Below are 15211 nucleotides of genomic sequence, written 5' to 3' on the forward strand. Positions count from 1 at the left end.
CCTGGCAGAGGGTAATGGTAGAGCCCTTAAGTGTGCCCACCAGCGACGGGCTGTTGTGTGATGACACAAGATGAATGAAGCTTGATGGTCAACGCTCCGATTCCTTTTGAAAATGCAGAGCTCTGGCTCTTATTTATTTATTTATCTATTTGTTTTTAGTCATTCCATTCTTTCGTCTACCAATGAACCCCCGTCTCCTCTGCCTACCTTTGTAGGAACACAGTTCTCAGTGGATGCATTTTCTTATCGGGATATCCCAGACTGTTCTGCCTACTTTCTCAGCCATTTTCACTCTGACCACTACGTGGGTCTTTCTCAGCGGTTCCATCACCGTCTATACTGCAGCCAGGTAACTTAGTTAAATGTTTGTGTTGGAGCATTTGCATGTTGCCGATGCAAAAACGGTAAAATCTTGATCCATCATGCTTGTAGTTTATCCACTCAAACGTAATACCTTTTTTTTGTCTTCTCTGTATCTGCAAATCCCATTCTCACCATTACCTTAATCTGATTGTACTTTTTTTTTTTAACAACCACAATTATTCCCACGTTCCTGTGGGGTTGGCCGGGAGAAGTTTGGCCCAAGTCTTTCACAAACTGACTGGCCAGGCATGACGTTTGACGGGTTTCGGGCAGGAATTTGTAACTTGGCTATGATGCCGGCGATAACTCTCCTACTCAGACGGGACGTCCAGTTTAACGTATATCCTCGGGACGGCACATTTGTGAAACACCAGGATGACGGTTTATAGTCTGTCCTGGATTCTAACCCAGGCAAGATAGCTTGGAGGTGAATGTGTGTACTTCAAAGCCATCCTGCTCGCTACCTTAATCTGATTCCCTCTATAACTCAACATCTCTAATCAGGGGATTTGGCCAGGGTACCAGCACGCGATGGCCTACTCCCAAGATCTTTAATGGCCATAATGTAAGTGCAGATGGGCAAGTTGGCACAAGGATGGTGTGCTCTGAGAGACAATACTGCACCCTGAGAGCAGTTTTCAGATGAGTAACCAAACCTATATTAGACGGCCCAATGGTGAGCATGTTACCAGCTGACCTGTCCTTCCGCTCCATTAATTGATGTACACGAGTTTAGAACCGTACTAACATGACCTGGAATTGCACATTTTATAAACATTTCCTAATTTTTTGAGCTTATTTGTGACCTGCTTTGAAATTCAGATCACAGGGAACCTGGTGAGTCTTCGTCTGCGCGTGCCAGCTCAGTTTGTTCACACACTGCCGATGGATCAGCCATGTCAAGTGGATGGTGTGACCGTCACACTGATTGAAGCCAACCAGTGAGTTAACCGACAAGGCTCATGTTCTTAGCTTCCTTATTGATGTTCTTGGCCTTCTGCCCCTGCTTGCCACAAACCCCCTCAAAATCTTGGGCTGCCTTTAGTTTGATTATATCGATCTCAGATTGGTTTCTGCCTCTGGTTTCAGCTGCCCTGGCTCCGTAATGCTGCTGTTTGAACTGCCTGATCATACGTGCCACCTTCACACAGGAGATTTCAGAGCTTCACCTGCCATGGAGCAACATCCAGCTCTTGTGGGACGAGTTATTCACACACTCTTCCTTGACACCACGTAAAGCTGACGTTTTCTCCATTACCAACATTCTTTTTCTTTAAAGTTTGATAACCCCACTATTTTAAATTGTTGCTGTAATACATATCGATTTATTTTGACTTCCTATCCTGATGATCGTGTCAACGAGATACTTAAGTCTTTATTGCCACCAACACTTGTGAGTAGCGTTGTAGCGGCTGACACTACATTTATCGTTGGGCAATTCTGCCTTTCACAGACTGAAAGTGAAATGCAAAGTTCTATTTTAACTTTTATACATATCATCCTTTTGGCATCTCAATTTCAGAATGCCACTCTTTATCGCACGGATATAAACCGCACCAAATTGCAGTCGCTTGATAATTTGCACCAAATTGTCATCGGCCAATCAACATGCCACACCAGTGTACAGCAATTGTTCTCCAGGTAGTTGCACTTTGCCCACTAATAGCCGTGTGAATCCAGTTATGGCTGACAGACCTGACGAGCATGTAGAAATCCATGCCTCGTATTGCGGAAACTCCGTGTCTCAGAAAGAGTTGTGCAAGACTGAAGAGAGCACATGAAACCGGTGCTGTTGATGGAGGTGTTTGAAGTGGAAAGCTGAAACGACCACTGCAAATACAGATATTACCGCGTGACTAACAAGATGCATATCAGCACAAAGTGATCTACGAGATCGTTTCTGGGCCGAGCTCGACTTGGCGACAAGGAGTGGCTCAAGGAGATGGGCTGTATACGTCAGAGAGGAGGAGGTTACAACTGGATCTGTTTGAGATGATGAAGGGTATCAACAAAATAAGTGGACGAGTTCTTCAGCAGAATAGACAGTAATACAACTCGGGGCCACAGCTGAAGAGTTGAGACTATAGCAAGGCAGGAAGGGGTCCTTCACTTGGAGAGTGGTTAATGCATGGAATGTTCTCCCTGGAAAGGTAGTGGCAGCAGAAGCAGTGGATAAGTTTAAATTGGAATTTGATTGGTACCTGCAAGTATTGGAGATGGAGGGGTATGGGGATGTTGGCAGGACTTGTATTAGATATGAACACACTCTCCTCGATGCTCTGCTTCAACACCTTGTCTTTTTAACTGGTGCAAATCCAAGTCGACATATAATTACCTTTCCGTCGCTTTATTTTACCGAGAAACCTCAGTTGGTCTTAACGGCTCATGACGATTGTGCTTTCAAAGGAAAAGCACAGCAAAACAAACCAAATTGGAGTTCTCTTTCAAACGAATTCACTTATAAACGAAACCTGGGGCTCCTTACTGATGCTTCCACTTTATGTGCGCATGTGAGATGTACAAAATAATGGAACGCTCCCACATGGAGACTATGCCTTGTGCGAGCGGAAGCATGAAGTTTCACAGGTGGTGTATAATCTCAATGTCACTGGTTTGCAAACCTTCCAGAAATAAATAATATAACCACACATTATTCCTTCAATTCCTCAGAAAGAATTTCCTCCTCTATTTCAGAGAAAGCATTCACTATTAGAACATAACATCTTAGACGTGAGGCATCTCTGGCTCGCTCCTGGGAGATTGATCGGTTATCTCCGTGCTGCGCACCTGTTCGAGTCGAACTAACCAGGGCTCATCAACCTCAACTATAAGAACAAAGATAAATGAAATTGTTCAGCAAAGAAAATGAGTAGTTTCCTGATGAAGGATGAATGCTTAATGTTGTTCCCGATCTCACTTGTGGTTTTCAGGATAGCTGTCGAGCTTGGGTTCGGATATCAACCCAGCGAGAAACTGTCATCCTGCTGTTTCACGGGCAGGGTGATTCATCAATGTGTGTGCAGTCCCTCGGATGGACATTAAACGGACGTCCTGTCTCCCAGCATTTGTTGATGGACGTTAAAGATCCCATGGTGTCCTCCGCAAAGAGTAGGCGAGCTATCCCCAGCACCATGGCCACATTACAAATTTCTGCCCACTTGGTCGTGTATCCTGCGTCCGAGTTGCACCCCATCTCAGATTGCTGCCTCAAAGAAACTACTTCAGGACACTGATGTTCTGTGTAGAGCATGATGATGTCCCACCAGTGTCATTCAAAGTATTTTACAGGAATTACTTTATTTCGACAAGTGGACCTTGTGCAATGTTATGCTAATGTTAAGACTCTTGCTGGGCCCCTCACCATTCCTCAGTCACCACCTCCACCATGTATTACATAAAATCTGCCTTTCTCTGCACCCACCATGACACACTCTTTATTCTCTTTTTACCTCATTCTGTTTCTCTCCAGGTATTGCAATCCAAGATATGAGTTCCCCCCACAAGAGCAGGCTGTGCACTTTGTGGTCGAGAGGTGCGAGGCTGCGATCTGTCAGGATCCTGAAACACAACTGGTTATCGGTGCTTACTCTGTCGGAAAAGAAAAGGTTTTCTTGGGTAAGATTGTTTATTCGGTGGCAGAGGTTATGTTGTCTGTCTGTCTGATCAAAAATTTATGGATGTATTCGGATGAAACTTGGTGGATAGGAAGGGTGCATGACAAGAACAAGCTGATTAGATTTTGCTTCCGGTCCAGATGCAGATTCGGCCGATCAGTGGGAGACAAAATGTAAACCATTCAGGTGTGCACTCCACTGAGTGCCATTCTACTTCATAATGTGTCCGTCATGAGAGTGTAATTATTGATCGTTTTGAGTTTCTTTAACATTTTTCCTCAGAGGTTTTTAACCGGTTTGTCTTTTGAAAAATTTCATCAAGCTTTTAAGTGCATTATTGCAATGATTTGAACATTGATTTCAAAAGCAAACACGTAAACCCTGGTGCAAGTGTGATATTATCAGAGGAAAGGTAAGTCTGGTGTTGGCTTCATGGTTAACGTGGCTGGTTTGAGATCTTCGGGTCTTGAGTTTGAGCCCCTGTCATGCCGTTGAACACCACCAGGTGGGTTGACAGCTTACTGGAAACGGGGCACTGCATCAGTAGCATAGCTGTGCACCCAGCAACTACGGGCTGCTGACGAAATAATATTAATAAGAGGAATGATCGCGAATACCAGTGCTTGGTGACTGTCAATCTATTAGTAGAGTAAATTTGTGGTTTGACCCCCAAAAAATTGATACAAAAGGTTTTTCAACGGTTTTGGGTAGGTTTTGACCTCCAAAATAACATACTAAAAATCTACTCAAATCCACCTACCGGAAAGGGCCTATTTTCAAGATGGCGTCCAAAATGGCTGCCGTGGGCTTAAATTTCCATAGAATGTGCAATAGCTGGCCTACATTTGTGATTTTTGTGTCAATTTCTATGTTTTGGAGGTCAACAAATCCAATGAAACCATTTTCAAAGCTGATCAGTCATGGGAAAAACCTTAAATCCAAGATGGCGTCCAAAATGGCCGCCATGGGCATAAAATTGCTACTAAATTGTCAATAAATACCGTGCATGTGTGATATGTGTCTTTCTATGTGTTGGCAGTCAACAAATCCACTGATATCATTTTCAAAGTTGATCAGTGATGGAAAAGCCTTAAATTCAAGATTGCGTCCAAAATGGCCACCATGGGCATAAATTTGCTACTAAATTGTCAAGTGATGTATGTGTCGATTTCTATGTTTTAGAGGACAACAAATCACCTCATATCATTTTCAGACTTGACTAGTGATGGTAAGGCCTTAAATCCAAGATGGCGTCCAAAATGCCCCCCCCCCCCCCAAATGGCCACCATGGGCGTGTACTTGTTTTAAAACAGGCAATAAATGGACTACATTTGTAGTGTTTGTGTTTATTCCTGTTTTGGAGGTCATGCCCAATCCTTCAAATAGTGTCTACCTGAAAAGTTGTCCCATGTGTAGTGATCAGAATTAATTGACCATCTTGTGCATAACATAAATAAAAATATGCTTTGGTAATTTAGAAAGTAATAAATTAATCGGCTCTCACAATGATCACCATTTCCTCTAGAACGTACTTTCAATTAAAATGCCTTCAATTAAAATTAAAAAAAAGTTAGGGTAAATCGAAAACATCAACGAAAGTTCGTTCATTGAAGTAGCATTTACCATAGATAAACTATGCTTCCTCTTCGTCCTCCGATACTGTCTTGTTGAAAGGATTTTCGCAGGTATCAAGTTGACAGGGTCCGCAGACGCTGTGGCATGGCAGACCGTATCCCCTACAGCTACAGCGACTTGTTCTACAGCCAGTTGTGCAGTTGCATCGGATCATCTTCAACAACTTTTCTGGAGCAGCGTCCTTGTCTGACATGACTGGAACTAGTTTATTGTCCTCCAGTTTCCAACCCCAGTCTGTTGCCTTCAAGTTTCCGTTCCTCCCCATCCAGACCATAATCTGATAGTATACTCTGAGAGTGAAACCTTGTTGAAGACTCTGTTGGTGGCAGACGTTCTGGGGTGACAAACGACTTAGCTGAAGCCAGTTTCTTCACAAAGACATTATATCGCAACTTGGCGAGGGAATCACAGGGATGTCCTCCAAATAATACCTTCATGGCATTGTTGCCGTTTTCCACGACCATGTCTCTTGTTTGGTTGGGGACAAGGAAGGTGTTTGCACAAGTCTTGATTGCTGAATCCCCCTTTGCCAGTTGCTGAAATGCTGACTTTTTTCCAATTCCAAATACTCGAGATGTCGAGTCACACCCAGTGAAGGCATGAAGGAAGAGAAGATGTGGGCATAGCTCTTCACCCAATGATACTTTCAGCTGGTTGATATTGTGCACCTTCCAGTTCCTGGATGAATTGTCAGAACGACAATACAGTTCTTTGCTGTCGACGCTAGCGTAATGCAATAATAGCACCAACAGATCTGTATCTTCTCCAATCAGGGTAGTTGATTGTTGGTATGACGATGTCACTGCCGCTTTTACTATGTCTACATCGGCATCCCCTGGTGCATGAATTACGTTCAAGCCAATTTTCTTCATTTCCTCACTGATGAGGTTGATGAGCTGTTGCTTGTTGGAGCTCCTGGACAGGAACTCATCCTTTTTGCCAGAGAATTCTGTTCCAGGTGTGAAGCTGACTTCGGGATGAACAATTTGGCCACGGCGCTTGTGTGTATTGTCCTTAATAGATGGTCCATCATCATAACCATCAAAAACGACTGTTGCTTTTCCATAGTGACGAATAGTGAAGGCAGCACACGACTTGGCTATCACATTGAAACTGTCCCCGGCTGTCCATGACAAACGATGCAGCAAGGAGCCACCATCAAGAACATAGTGCTCAGTTTGGGGAACAGAGTCAGACACGGTATCATTTGACACTTTGGCAGAATGGTCTCTGATAGCTTGGACTAATTGAGGTTTGTCAGCCTTTCTGAAAATACCTATACCCTCAAACAGGGCAGGGGGAAATGGGCTCAGCTCATAGCCCATGACATCTTCCAACGAAATGTCTCCTGTTTTTGACACAACAAGAAATCTTTGAAAGAGTAGAGCAGGGTCAATTGCTCTGTCTGGACCAAGTTTGACTGAAGATACATCTCCAAGTGTTTTGGCTCTGTCTTTTCGTTTGACGGAAGATGTGAAAGCGGGTTTATTGACCATACTTTCCATAATCTTCTCTCCAACAGACTTATGCTCGTGGACATTCACATCCGACGCGGCCACCACTCCAGTCACAACATTTATTAGTGAGGGATCTGGAGAAAACGGAGAGCATTCACTGAGTTTTGAACTGATTTTGGCTAGGTCAGAAGCATCTCTTTCCATCCTTGCGCCACTAGATTCCTTGTATTGTTCACTAGTCGTGTACAAAAGATCAGTGAATTCCTGCATCGCACTGTTATATTCAGACGTGACCGGCATTGAAATTGTCCATAGAGACCGTTGTTCTTCACCCATCCCACTTCCACGTGTTAGGCCACCAGTGCTCTTCAGGGATCTCATCAAGGTCTGTTCGATGACAAGATCAGGGCTTAGACCCGCCCAGAATTTATTACGCCATCCATTTTGGACACCATCTTGGATTTAAGGCTTTCCCATCACTGATCAACTTTGAAAATGATTTCAATAGATTTGTTGACCTCCGAAACATAGAAATTGACACAAAAATCGCAAATATAGGCCAACTAGTGCCCATTCTATGGCAATTTAAGCCCACGGCGGCCATTTTGGACGCCATCTTGAAAATAGGCCCTTTCCGGGAGGTGGATTTGAGTAGATTTTTAGTATGTTATTTTGGAGGTCAAACCCTACCCAAAACTGTTAAAAAACCTTTTGGATCAATTTTTTGGGGGTAAGGCTATTTTTTGTTGTAGATTTACCCGACTATATTGCGTTAAAATAAGTGAGTCACCAGGTGGGAGGGCGAGCATTGTGAAAAGCAGTCACCGTTTAACTGCATTGAAGAGCGAAGCAGCACAGACATTCATTCATTCATTGAATATTTATGTATATATGTATAATATATATATATATATATATATATATATATATATATATATATATATATATATATATATATATATATATATATATATATATATATATGTATAATATATATTCTTTGGTGTGACTGCGGAATCGAACCGCCACCATACTGGACTCAGCGGCCACTCTAACCACAATGCCACCAAGTCTGATGCGATAATGTTTTGAGCTGCATGACCCTGACTATTTTCAAGTGAGTTATTTTTCAAATGGTATCTTATTTGGGGAATATCCCCAAGATTATTGGTGGTGTTCGCCTCAGGTGTGTACAAACTGCTTCCTGTCGGCTTTTGTCTGGAACGACTGTATGATGTGGAGATTTCAGCAAATATGTGAAGAAGCAGAAGGGTTTAGTTGATGGAATGTGGTTAAAAAGAAGCCTCAAACCTGTTAAATATTGCATTCAAGTCTGTAGGCCCAGTTGGTCATGTCTGTACAAATCACCATAGTTTTAATCATGAATGAGTGCAGTGGAGGCCTTCTGGTGAGAACAGAAGAATGAAATCCAAGGTTATGAATTTAACGCTGATTGAAGATGACAGAAAAGAGAACGAGCCGCAGAATTATCAGATTGTTGGGAAAAGTAAAATCCCTTTTGCTCATTGATTATGGGTTGACAGGATGGCTAAAAAGTACGCACACTCACCTCCGAGTGGTTGGCGTGGGTTTGAAACCCGACTCGGCGACTAAACCATCTTCCCACAGCACGGGTAATTCATCGATATTTGTGCCGTCCCTCGGATGGACGTTAAACAGGAATCCCGTCTGCTGGCATTCGTTGGTGGACTTTAAAGATCCCATTGTCTCCTTTGTGAAAAGTAGGCGAGTGATCAAATTGCTGCCCGAACGAGAAGAGGGAATTGCAGCAGTGGCACAGCTCTGCCCTCAACCAATGATGCCACACCACAGCCTTGTGCTGCATACGAACCAGGCTCATTAATGGACTTTTGGGAGGTGTGGTTATCTGCTTGTTCCGGCTGCCGTGGTTCATAGTCTACTGCCACTTCACACTGTGGTCGATCCTTGATGCCCTTGGGTTAACAGGGGATGGGCCACAAAATACTATTAATGATTAAGTCGACCAATCCAAAAATCCTTTTAATAAAAGCACAGGTGTACTCGAGTGCTGCAACATGAGTTCTCATTTGTCTGCATGCTGGGCAGCGAGCTTGGCATCACTTTTATAAAAGCGAGTGGATGGTAAGCTTCCTGATATAAAAAAAGACTAGTCGTGTCTCCTTTTGGTGTTTTCAGGTGTTGCAGAGAGGTTGGGTGTTCCTGTGGGAATGGGTTGTGAACGCGTGGCAGTGATGCAGTGTTTGCAGCCGGACATTGCCGTGAGCACCACCACGGTGTTGAAAAACACCTGCCTCCATGTCCTCCCCATGGCGAAGCTCAATTTCAAGGTAACTGAACTCGGACAGACAAATGTGCAAGGTCTAATTGCGTTGGAGTGTCATTTGCAGGTGAAATTGAGCTGCTAGTTTTCCAGGCACTGAAGGAACATCTCTGTATTCAGCCGGGTGATCGCGTTCTGGCCCACAGGCTGAACCATCAAGGGTGGGAATCCTACAATGGATAACATCTATTCCAATGTTCGAGGAAAGGTGTCTCTGTATGGTAATTAGCACATCTCAAATCCCAATCTTTTGCACCGTTGATGAAACTTGCCCGATTTAATGCATTCTTCTCCCACCTGCCCAGGAATTCCTTACAGCGAGCACAGCAGCTTCTCCGAGTTGCGTCGCTTCGTACAGTGGTTGCGCCCACGCCGCATCGTGCCCACGGTCAATGTTTCCAATGAACTTGCTCGCCATGCCATGATGGAGACTTTTCGACAGTGGCAACATCACGTGGGAGGCAGGGCCTTAGCTTCCCTGTGAGCCTCCACCTTGGTGAAAATAAATTTATTTATTTTTCTACATCTTCCCTGCACTAAACTCTTGAGAAATGTTAATTGTCATCATCTCTCCTCAAGCATGTTATGAGACCTGTGCTGTTTGCTGCTCATGCACTTTAAAACGTTTTTAAAAACGACATTCAACACAGAATGAACAGTTTATTTAAAAATAAAGTTGCTACAAATCACCGATTCATTTCTGGTCCATTTGTATTACTCGTGTCAGGGATAATTGCTGAACAGTGAACACTATTCTTTCGATCACACCAACCAGAAAAGTGAATTTTTTTTCCTGTATCACCTTTCAGTCGAGCATTTGGGATTTTCATTCCATTGCAATAATGCTCGTCTTTGAAAAACTCACAGGTCCGATTACTTCAAACGCTGGTCTCTCTGATGTTTCATTCAACGGCTTCCGGCATGACCGTGAGAGTTATATACCTGTAACCCCGGCGGAGAACCAGGGTGAGTGCAGGCTGGCTGGAGACTGCAGAGTAGATATCCGCAGCTGAATGCACAGGCTTTCCATTTGCCTTCACCACGATGTCACCAGGTACAACACCAGCACTAGGAAAGGTAAGGTTACAATTTACTTGACAAGTTCAGATATACAGGGGGTCCTCGACTTACGGGTACGATAGGTACGACGGAGTTCCGTTCCTATGACACGTAACGCGATTTTCCGTGCAAGTTGGAACATGCTGACTTTTGTGTCAAAAAATAATTTATGGGAGATCCGGAATGACGGCATTTTACGCACAGTGCGCGGCTCTGACGCTCGGAGGAAATCACGTCATCGTGTCATACTCGCTCCTCTCTTCCTGTTGTTCTTCACACAGTAAATCCAATATTCCTCCCAAGATAAACAAAATAAATAAAATGACCAGGATTGTTCAATAGCAGGACATCAAAGGAGAATCCCAGCTCCAACGAAGGCACCAAAAGGGTGGCCATTTCGAGTGAATTTTCGTTTTCGTGTGAATCGGCGCCGTTCAACCAGACGTGTTTCTCGTTCAAAAGGAGGTTTAAAAACCTTGTAAAGTTATCGCTTCTTGGCCTTTTGACAAAGATCAAGTGTAATTTTTTTTTCTTCTCCTCCTCCTCCTTTGCCCTGGGGGACATTTTTAATTGGCCATTTCCCCAGGGGCCCTTTTCTATTTTGTGTGTTTTAACTTTGTGGAGGAATTTTTATCCTCAATTTTTATTTCTTTTTAAACTTTTTATCTTGATTTTTCTTAATTTTTTTTTTTAGAAAATAAATCTGTAAAATAATTATTTATGGGAGATGCGTCGTACGGTGAGACCGTCGTAACCCGAGGATTGCCTGTACATATATATCACGTGCCACGCGCGTGATACACACGACGCACACGCGATACACTCATGCCACACGTGATATACACATGTGATATACATGTGGCACACAGGCAATACGCACACACCACACACATGACACACACGTGATACACAGGCGATAAGCACACACAACACACACGTGCCACACAAGTGATACACGTGTGCCACACAAGTGATACACACGTGGCGCACAGGCGATACGCACGCGCCACACACATGATACACACGTGCCGCACATGTGCCACACGCGTGACACACACGATACACACGTGGCACACAGGCAATACGCACACGCCACACACATGATACACATGTGCCACACACGTGGCACACAGGCAATACACACACGTGGCACACACGTGATACACACGTGTCACACAGGCAATACGCACACACCACACACGTGGCACACAGGCAATAAGCACAAACACACGTGCCACACACGTGATACACGTGTGCCACACACATGATACACACGTGCCGTACATGTGCCACACGCGTGATACACATGTGCCACACAGGCAATAAGCACACGCCACACATGCCCCACACGTGATACACACGTGCCACACACGCGATACACACGTGCCACACACGTGCCACACAGGTGATGCACACGTGCCACACAGGTGATGCACACGTGCCACACATGCGATACACACGTGGGTGATGCACACGTGCCACACATGCGATACACACGTGGCGCACATTTGATACACGTGGCACACAGGCAATACACACACACGTGCCACACACATGGCACACGCCACACACACATGACACACACGTGATACACAGGCAATAAGCATACACGTGTGATGCACAGGCGATACACACACGCCACACACATGAGACACACGTGCCACACAGGCAATAGCACACGCCACACACACGTGCCACACACATGATACTCACGTAGCACACGTGTGATATACACGTGGCACACATGATACACACGTGGCACACGCGCGATACACACGTGGCACACATGCGATACACACGTGGCACACATGCGATACACACGTGGCACACAGGCAATATGCACACGCCACACACATGATACGCACATGCCACACATGCGATACACACGTGGCACACAGGCAATACACACACGTGCCACACACATGGCACACAGGCAATACGCACATGCCACACACACACGTGATACACACGTGGCACACAGGCAATAAGCACACACCACACACGTGATACACACGCCACACACATGACACACGTGCCGCACATGTGCCACACACGTGATGCACACGTGCCACACAGGCAATAGCACACGCCACACACGTGATGCACACGTGCGATACACACGTGATGCGCAATGTCCCACACACATGATACACACGTGGCACACACACACGATACACATGCAATACGCACATGTGCCACACGTGTTCGATACACAGGCAATACACATGCCACACGTGCGATACACACGTGGCACACAGGCAATATGCACACACCACACACATATGCCACACACGATACACACGTGCCGCACATGTGATACACACGTGGCACACACACGCGGCACACGCAATACACACACGTGCCACACACACGACACACGTGACGCACACGTGATACACAGGCAATATACACACGTGGCACACAGGCGATGCACAAGTGCCACACGATACACACGCACTCCTTGAAGTAATCGGACCTGTAAGTTTTTCAAACGCTCGTCTCTGCTGTTTCATTCAACGGCTTCCGGCATGACCGTGAGAGTTATCTCCCTGTCACCCCGACGGAGAACCAGGGTGAGTGCAGGATGACTGGAGACTGCAGTGTAGATATCCACAGCTGAATGCACAGGCTTATCATTTGCCTTCACCACGATGTCACCAGGAACAACACCAGCACTGGGAAAGGGAAGGTTACAATTTTCTTGACAAGTTCATATATATATATATATATATATATATATATATATATATATATATATATATATATATATATATATATATATATATATGATATACGATATTGTTACGGTTGTGGAAATTCACAGAACACCATTCAGGTTCCCCAGAGGTCAGTTATTTCGGTAAGTGTGTATTCCAGGTTCGAATTCCCCACCGATGTATAACGGGAATTGTTCGTGTGCCCGGCTGTGCATCTTTGAGTTAGCCATTATTCTTTTCTATCTTTATTTTAAAACAAACACATCGTCACAACAACGACAACCCACGGCCGCGTTTGAAGGTGATTTCCAACACGGCCGCGTTTGACGGTGATTTCCAACACGGCCGCGTTTGACGGTGATTTCCAACACGGCCGCGTTTGACGGTGATTTCCAACACGGCCGCGTTTGACGGTGATTTCCAACACGGCCGCGTTTGACGGTGATTTCCAACACGGCCGCGTTTGACGGTGATTTCCAACACGGCCGCGTTTGACGGTGATTTCCAAAAAGGTCGCGTTTGACGGTGATTTCCAACACGGTCGCGTTTGACGGTGATTTCCAACACGACCGCGTTTGACGGTGATTTCCAACACGACCGCGTTTGACGGTGATTTCCAACACGACCGCGTTTGACGGTGATTTCCAACACGGCCGCGTTTGATGGCAAGATCGGATCAAAACGGCGTTACCCTCTGAAAGAGCTGGCCAATCGGAAGAGAGAGGGGTGGATCCAGCCTGGGTGTAGGTTCAAAGGTGAAAAGGGGGAGGGCGCTGAGTTCAGGTGGAACAGCCCACCGCAGCCCTCCCCTTGGGGCAAAAAAAGCCGCGTTCGCTCGCCGACAAAGAGTTGAGTTCGTGTGGGGAGCTCGGAGGCAGTTGAGAGCAGTGGAGAGCTGGTTGCTTGAGCTCGTGCTGCGCTGGACTTCGTGGCTTGCAGTTGGCGGTGGGAGTGGAGAGACGCCCCGTTGAGAATTGGGGAGTGTGGAGTGTTGGAGTGCGGGCAGTTGGTTAGCTGGGGGTTCGCCGGTGCAACCAGGAGGCCGGAGTCGAGACCCGTTCATTCCTCTAGCGCGTCGTCCGCTAAGCCAGGCCGCAGTGGAGGCCGGACGACCAAAGGAGCCAGTCGGAGCTCGGGGGTCCGGGCAAAGACACCGAGGGTCGCCGAACAAGGACCCATCAAGTCACCACGAGGGTGGCCAGGTAGCCTGCCCGGTCTCTCGGAGCCCTTTCGGTCATCCCGTTCTGAGTAATTATAAAGGCTCACGAGCCCGGTTCTTTATTTCTGGGGTTTTGGATGAAAGTCTGTGGCGCCTTGTCTACCTAAGTATAACTGATTAAGTGCATAATTGTGTGCATGATAATAGACATCGGCTGTAGGTTTTTGCTCGTCTTGTCCCTGAGCCCCATTGCTTCATTGACTGCTTACGTGTAAAAATAAATACCCCTATTGTTTGAATGTCAACCTGCTCGTTGTGTCACTTTCTGCTATTGACTGCCATGATGCGTTCGGAATATTAGCTGGCTTTTAAAGCCGATAAAACGTACATCTGGTCCAATGGGACTTGGCAATATAAAATCGCTCGGCAATCGCATACGGAACGAGCTGCTTAAGCGGCTCGTTTTCGTGCAGGCCCCGTCGAGGTATAAACTCCTGGTATCGGTCTGCGCAAATAATTTGGTACATCGACAATTCGGCGATCGACCCTGTAGCGCATGGACAGAGGGATTGGCTGGTTCATGGTGTATTAAAAACACCCGTAGCTGGGTTTCGGCGTTGATCCGGAAGCTGCGACGAGATTGCGCGTTCGGTGGGCGCACTACAGCAATTGGGCTCAGGTGGTCGTCCGCATGCCGAACGGGCGGAAATCTACAACAACAACAATATATATATATATATATATATATATATATATATATATATATATATATATATATATATATATATATATATATATATTGTTACGAATTCGCGCCCGCCGGCGTGCGATCGGCCACGTAACTCGAATCGCGACCGCGTCGCCCACCGGACGGACAATTCAGT

General features: G+C 45.6%; 1 protein-coding gene and 1 long non-coding RNA gene across 3 annotated transcripts; one reads left to right on the forward strand and one right to left on the reverse strand.

The window, feature by feature from the left end:
- The first annotated feature begins 215 nt into the window (after positions 1–215).
- Positions 216–10085, forward strand: LOC147033238 (uncharacterized). 2 transcript variants are annotated; one of them, XM_085871388.1, is made up of 7 exons: positions 216–349; positions 1186–1304; positions 1453–1596; positions 3833–3978; positions 9248–9399; positions 9486–9553; positions 9698–10085. In XM_085871388.1, the coding sequence occupies exons 2-7, from the start codon at positions 1249–1251 to the stop codon at positions 9795–9797; spliced, it is 666 nt and encodes a 221-aa protein (XP_085727514.1). In that variant the 5' UTR covers positions 216–349; positions 1186–1248; the 3' UTR covers positions 9798–10085. The 2 variants fall into 2 exon arrangements, with proteins under 2 accessions (XP_085727514.1, XP_085727515.1); XM_085871389.1 differs by lacking the exon at positions 216–349 and adding an exon at positions 517–609.
- On the reverse strand, positions 10038–15042 carry LOC147033239 (uncharacterized). Its single transcript, XR_015055503.1, has 2 exons — positions 12928–15042; positions 10038–10460 (listed from the first exon to the last, which is right to left on the reverse strand). It is a non-coding gene; the product is annotated as an uncharacterized LOC147033239 (long non-coding RNA).
- Between the last annotated feature and the right edge of the window lie 169 nt (positions 15043–15211).

The sequence above is a fragment of the Eptatretus burgeri genome, chromosome 2 (assembly GCF_056783735.1).
Source record: "Eptatretus burgeri isolate ZD-2024b chromosome 2, Ebu_testis_v1, whole genome shotgun sequence".
NCBI lineage: Eukaryota > Metazoa > Chordata > Myxini > Myxiniformes > Myxinidae > Eptatretus > Eptatretus burgeri.

Coding starts and splice junctions, on each gene's coding strand:
- LOC147033238 (XM_085871388.1), top strand. CDS start 1,249: ATGGATCAGCCATGTCAAGTGGATGGTGTGACCGTCACACTGATTGAA. Junction 9,400..9,485: donor TGGCGAAGCTCAATTTCAAG/GTAACTGAACTC, acceptor CTAGTTTTCCAG/GCACTGAAGGAACATCTCTG. Junction 9,554..9,697: donor CACAGGCTGAACCATCAAGG/GTGGGAATCCTA, acceptor CCACCTGCCCAG/GAATTCCTTACAGCGAGCAC.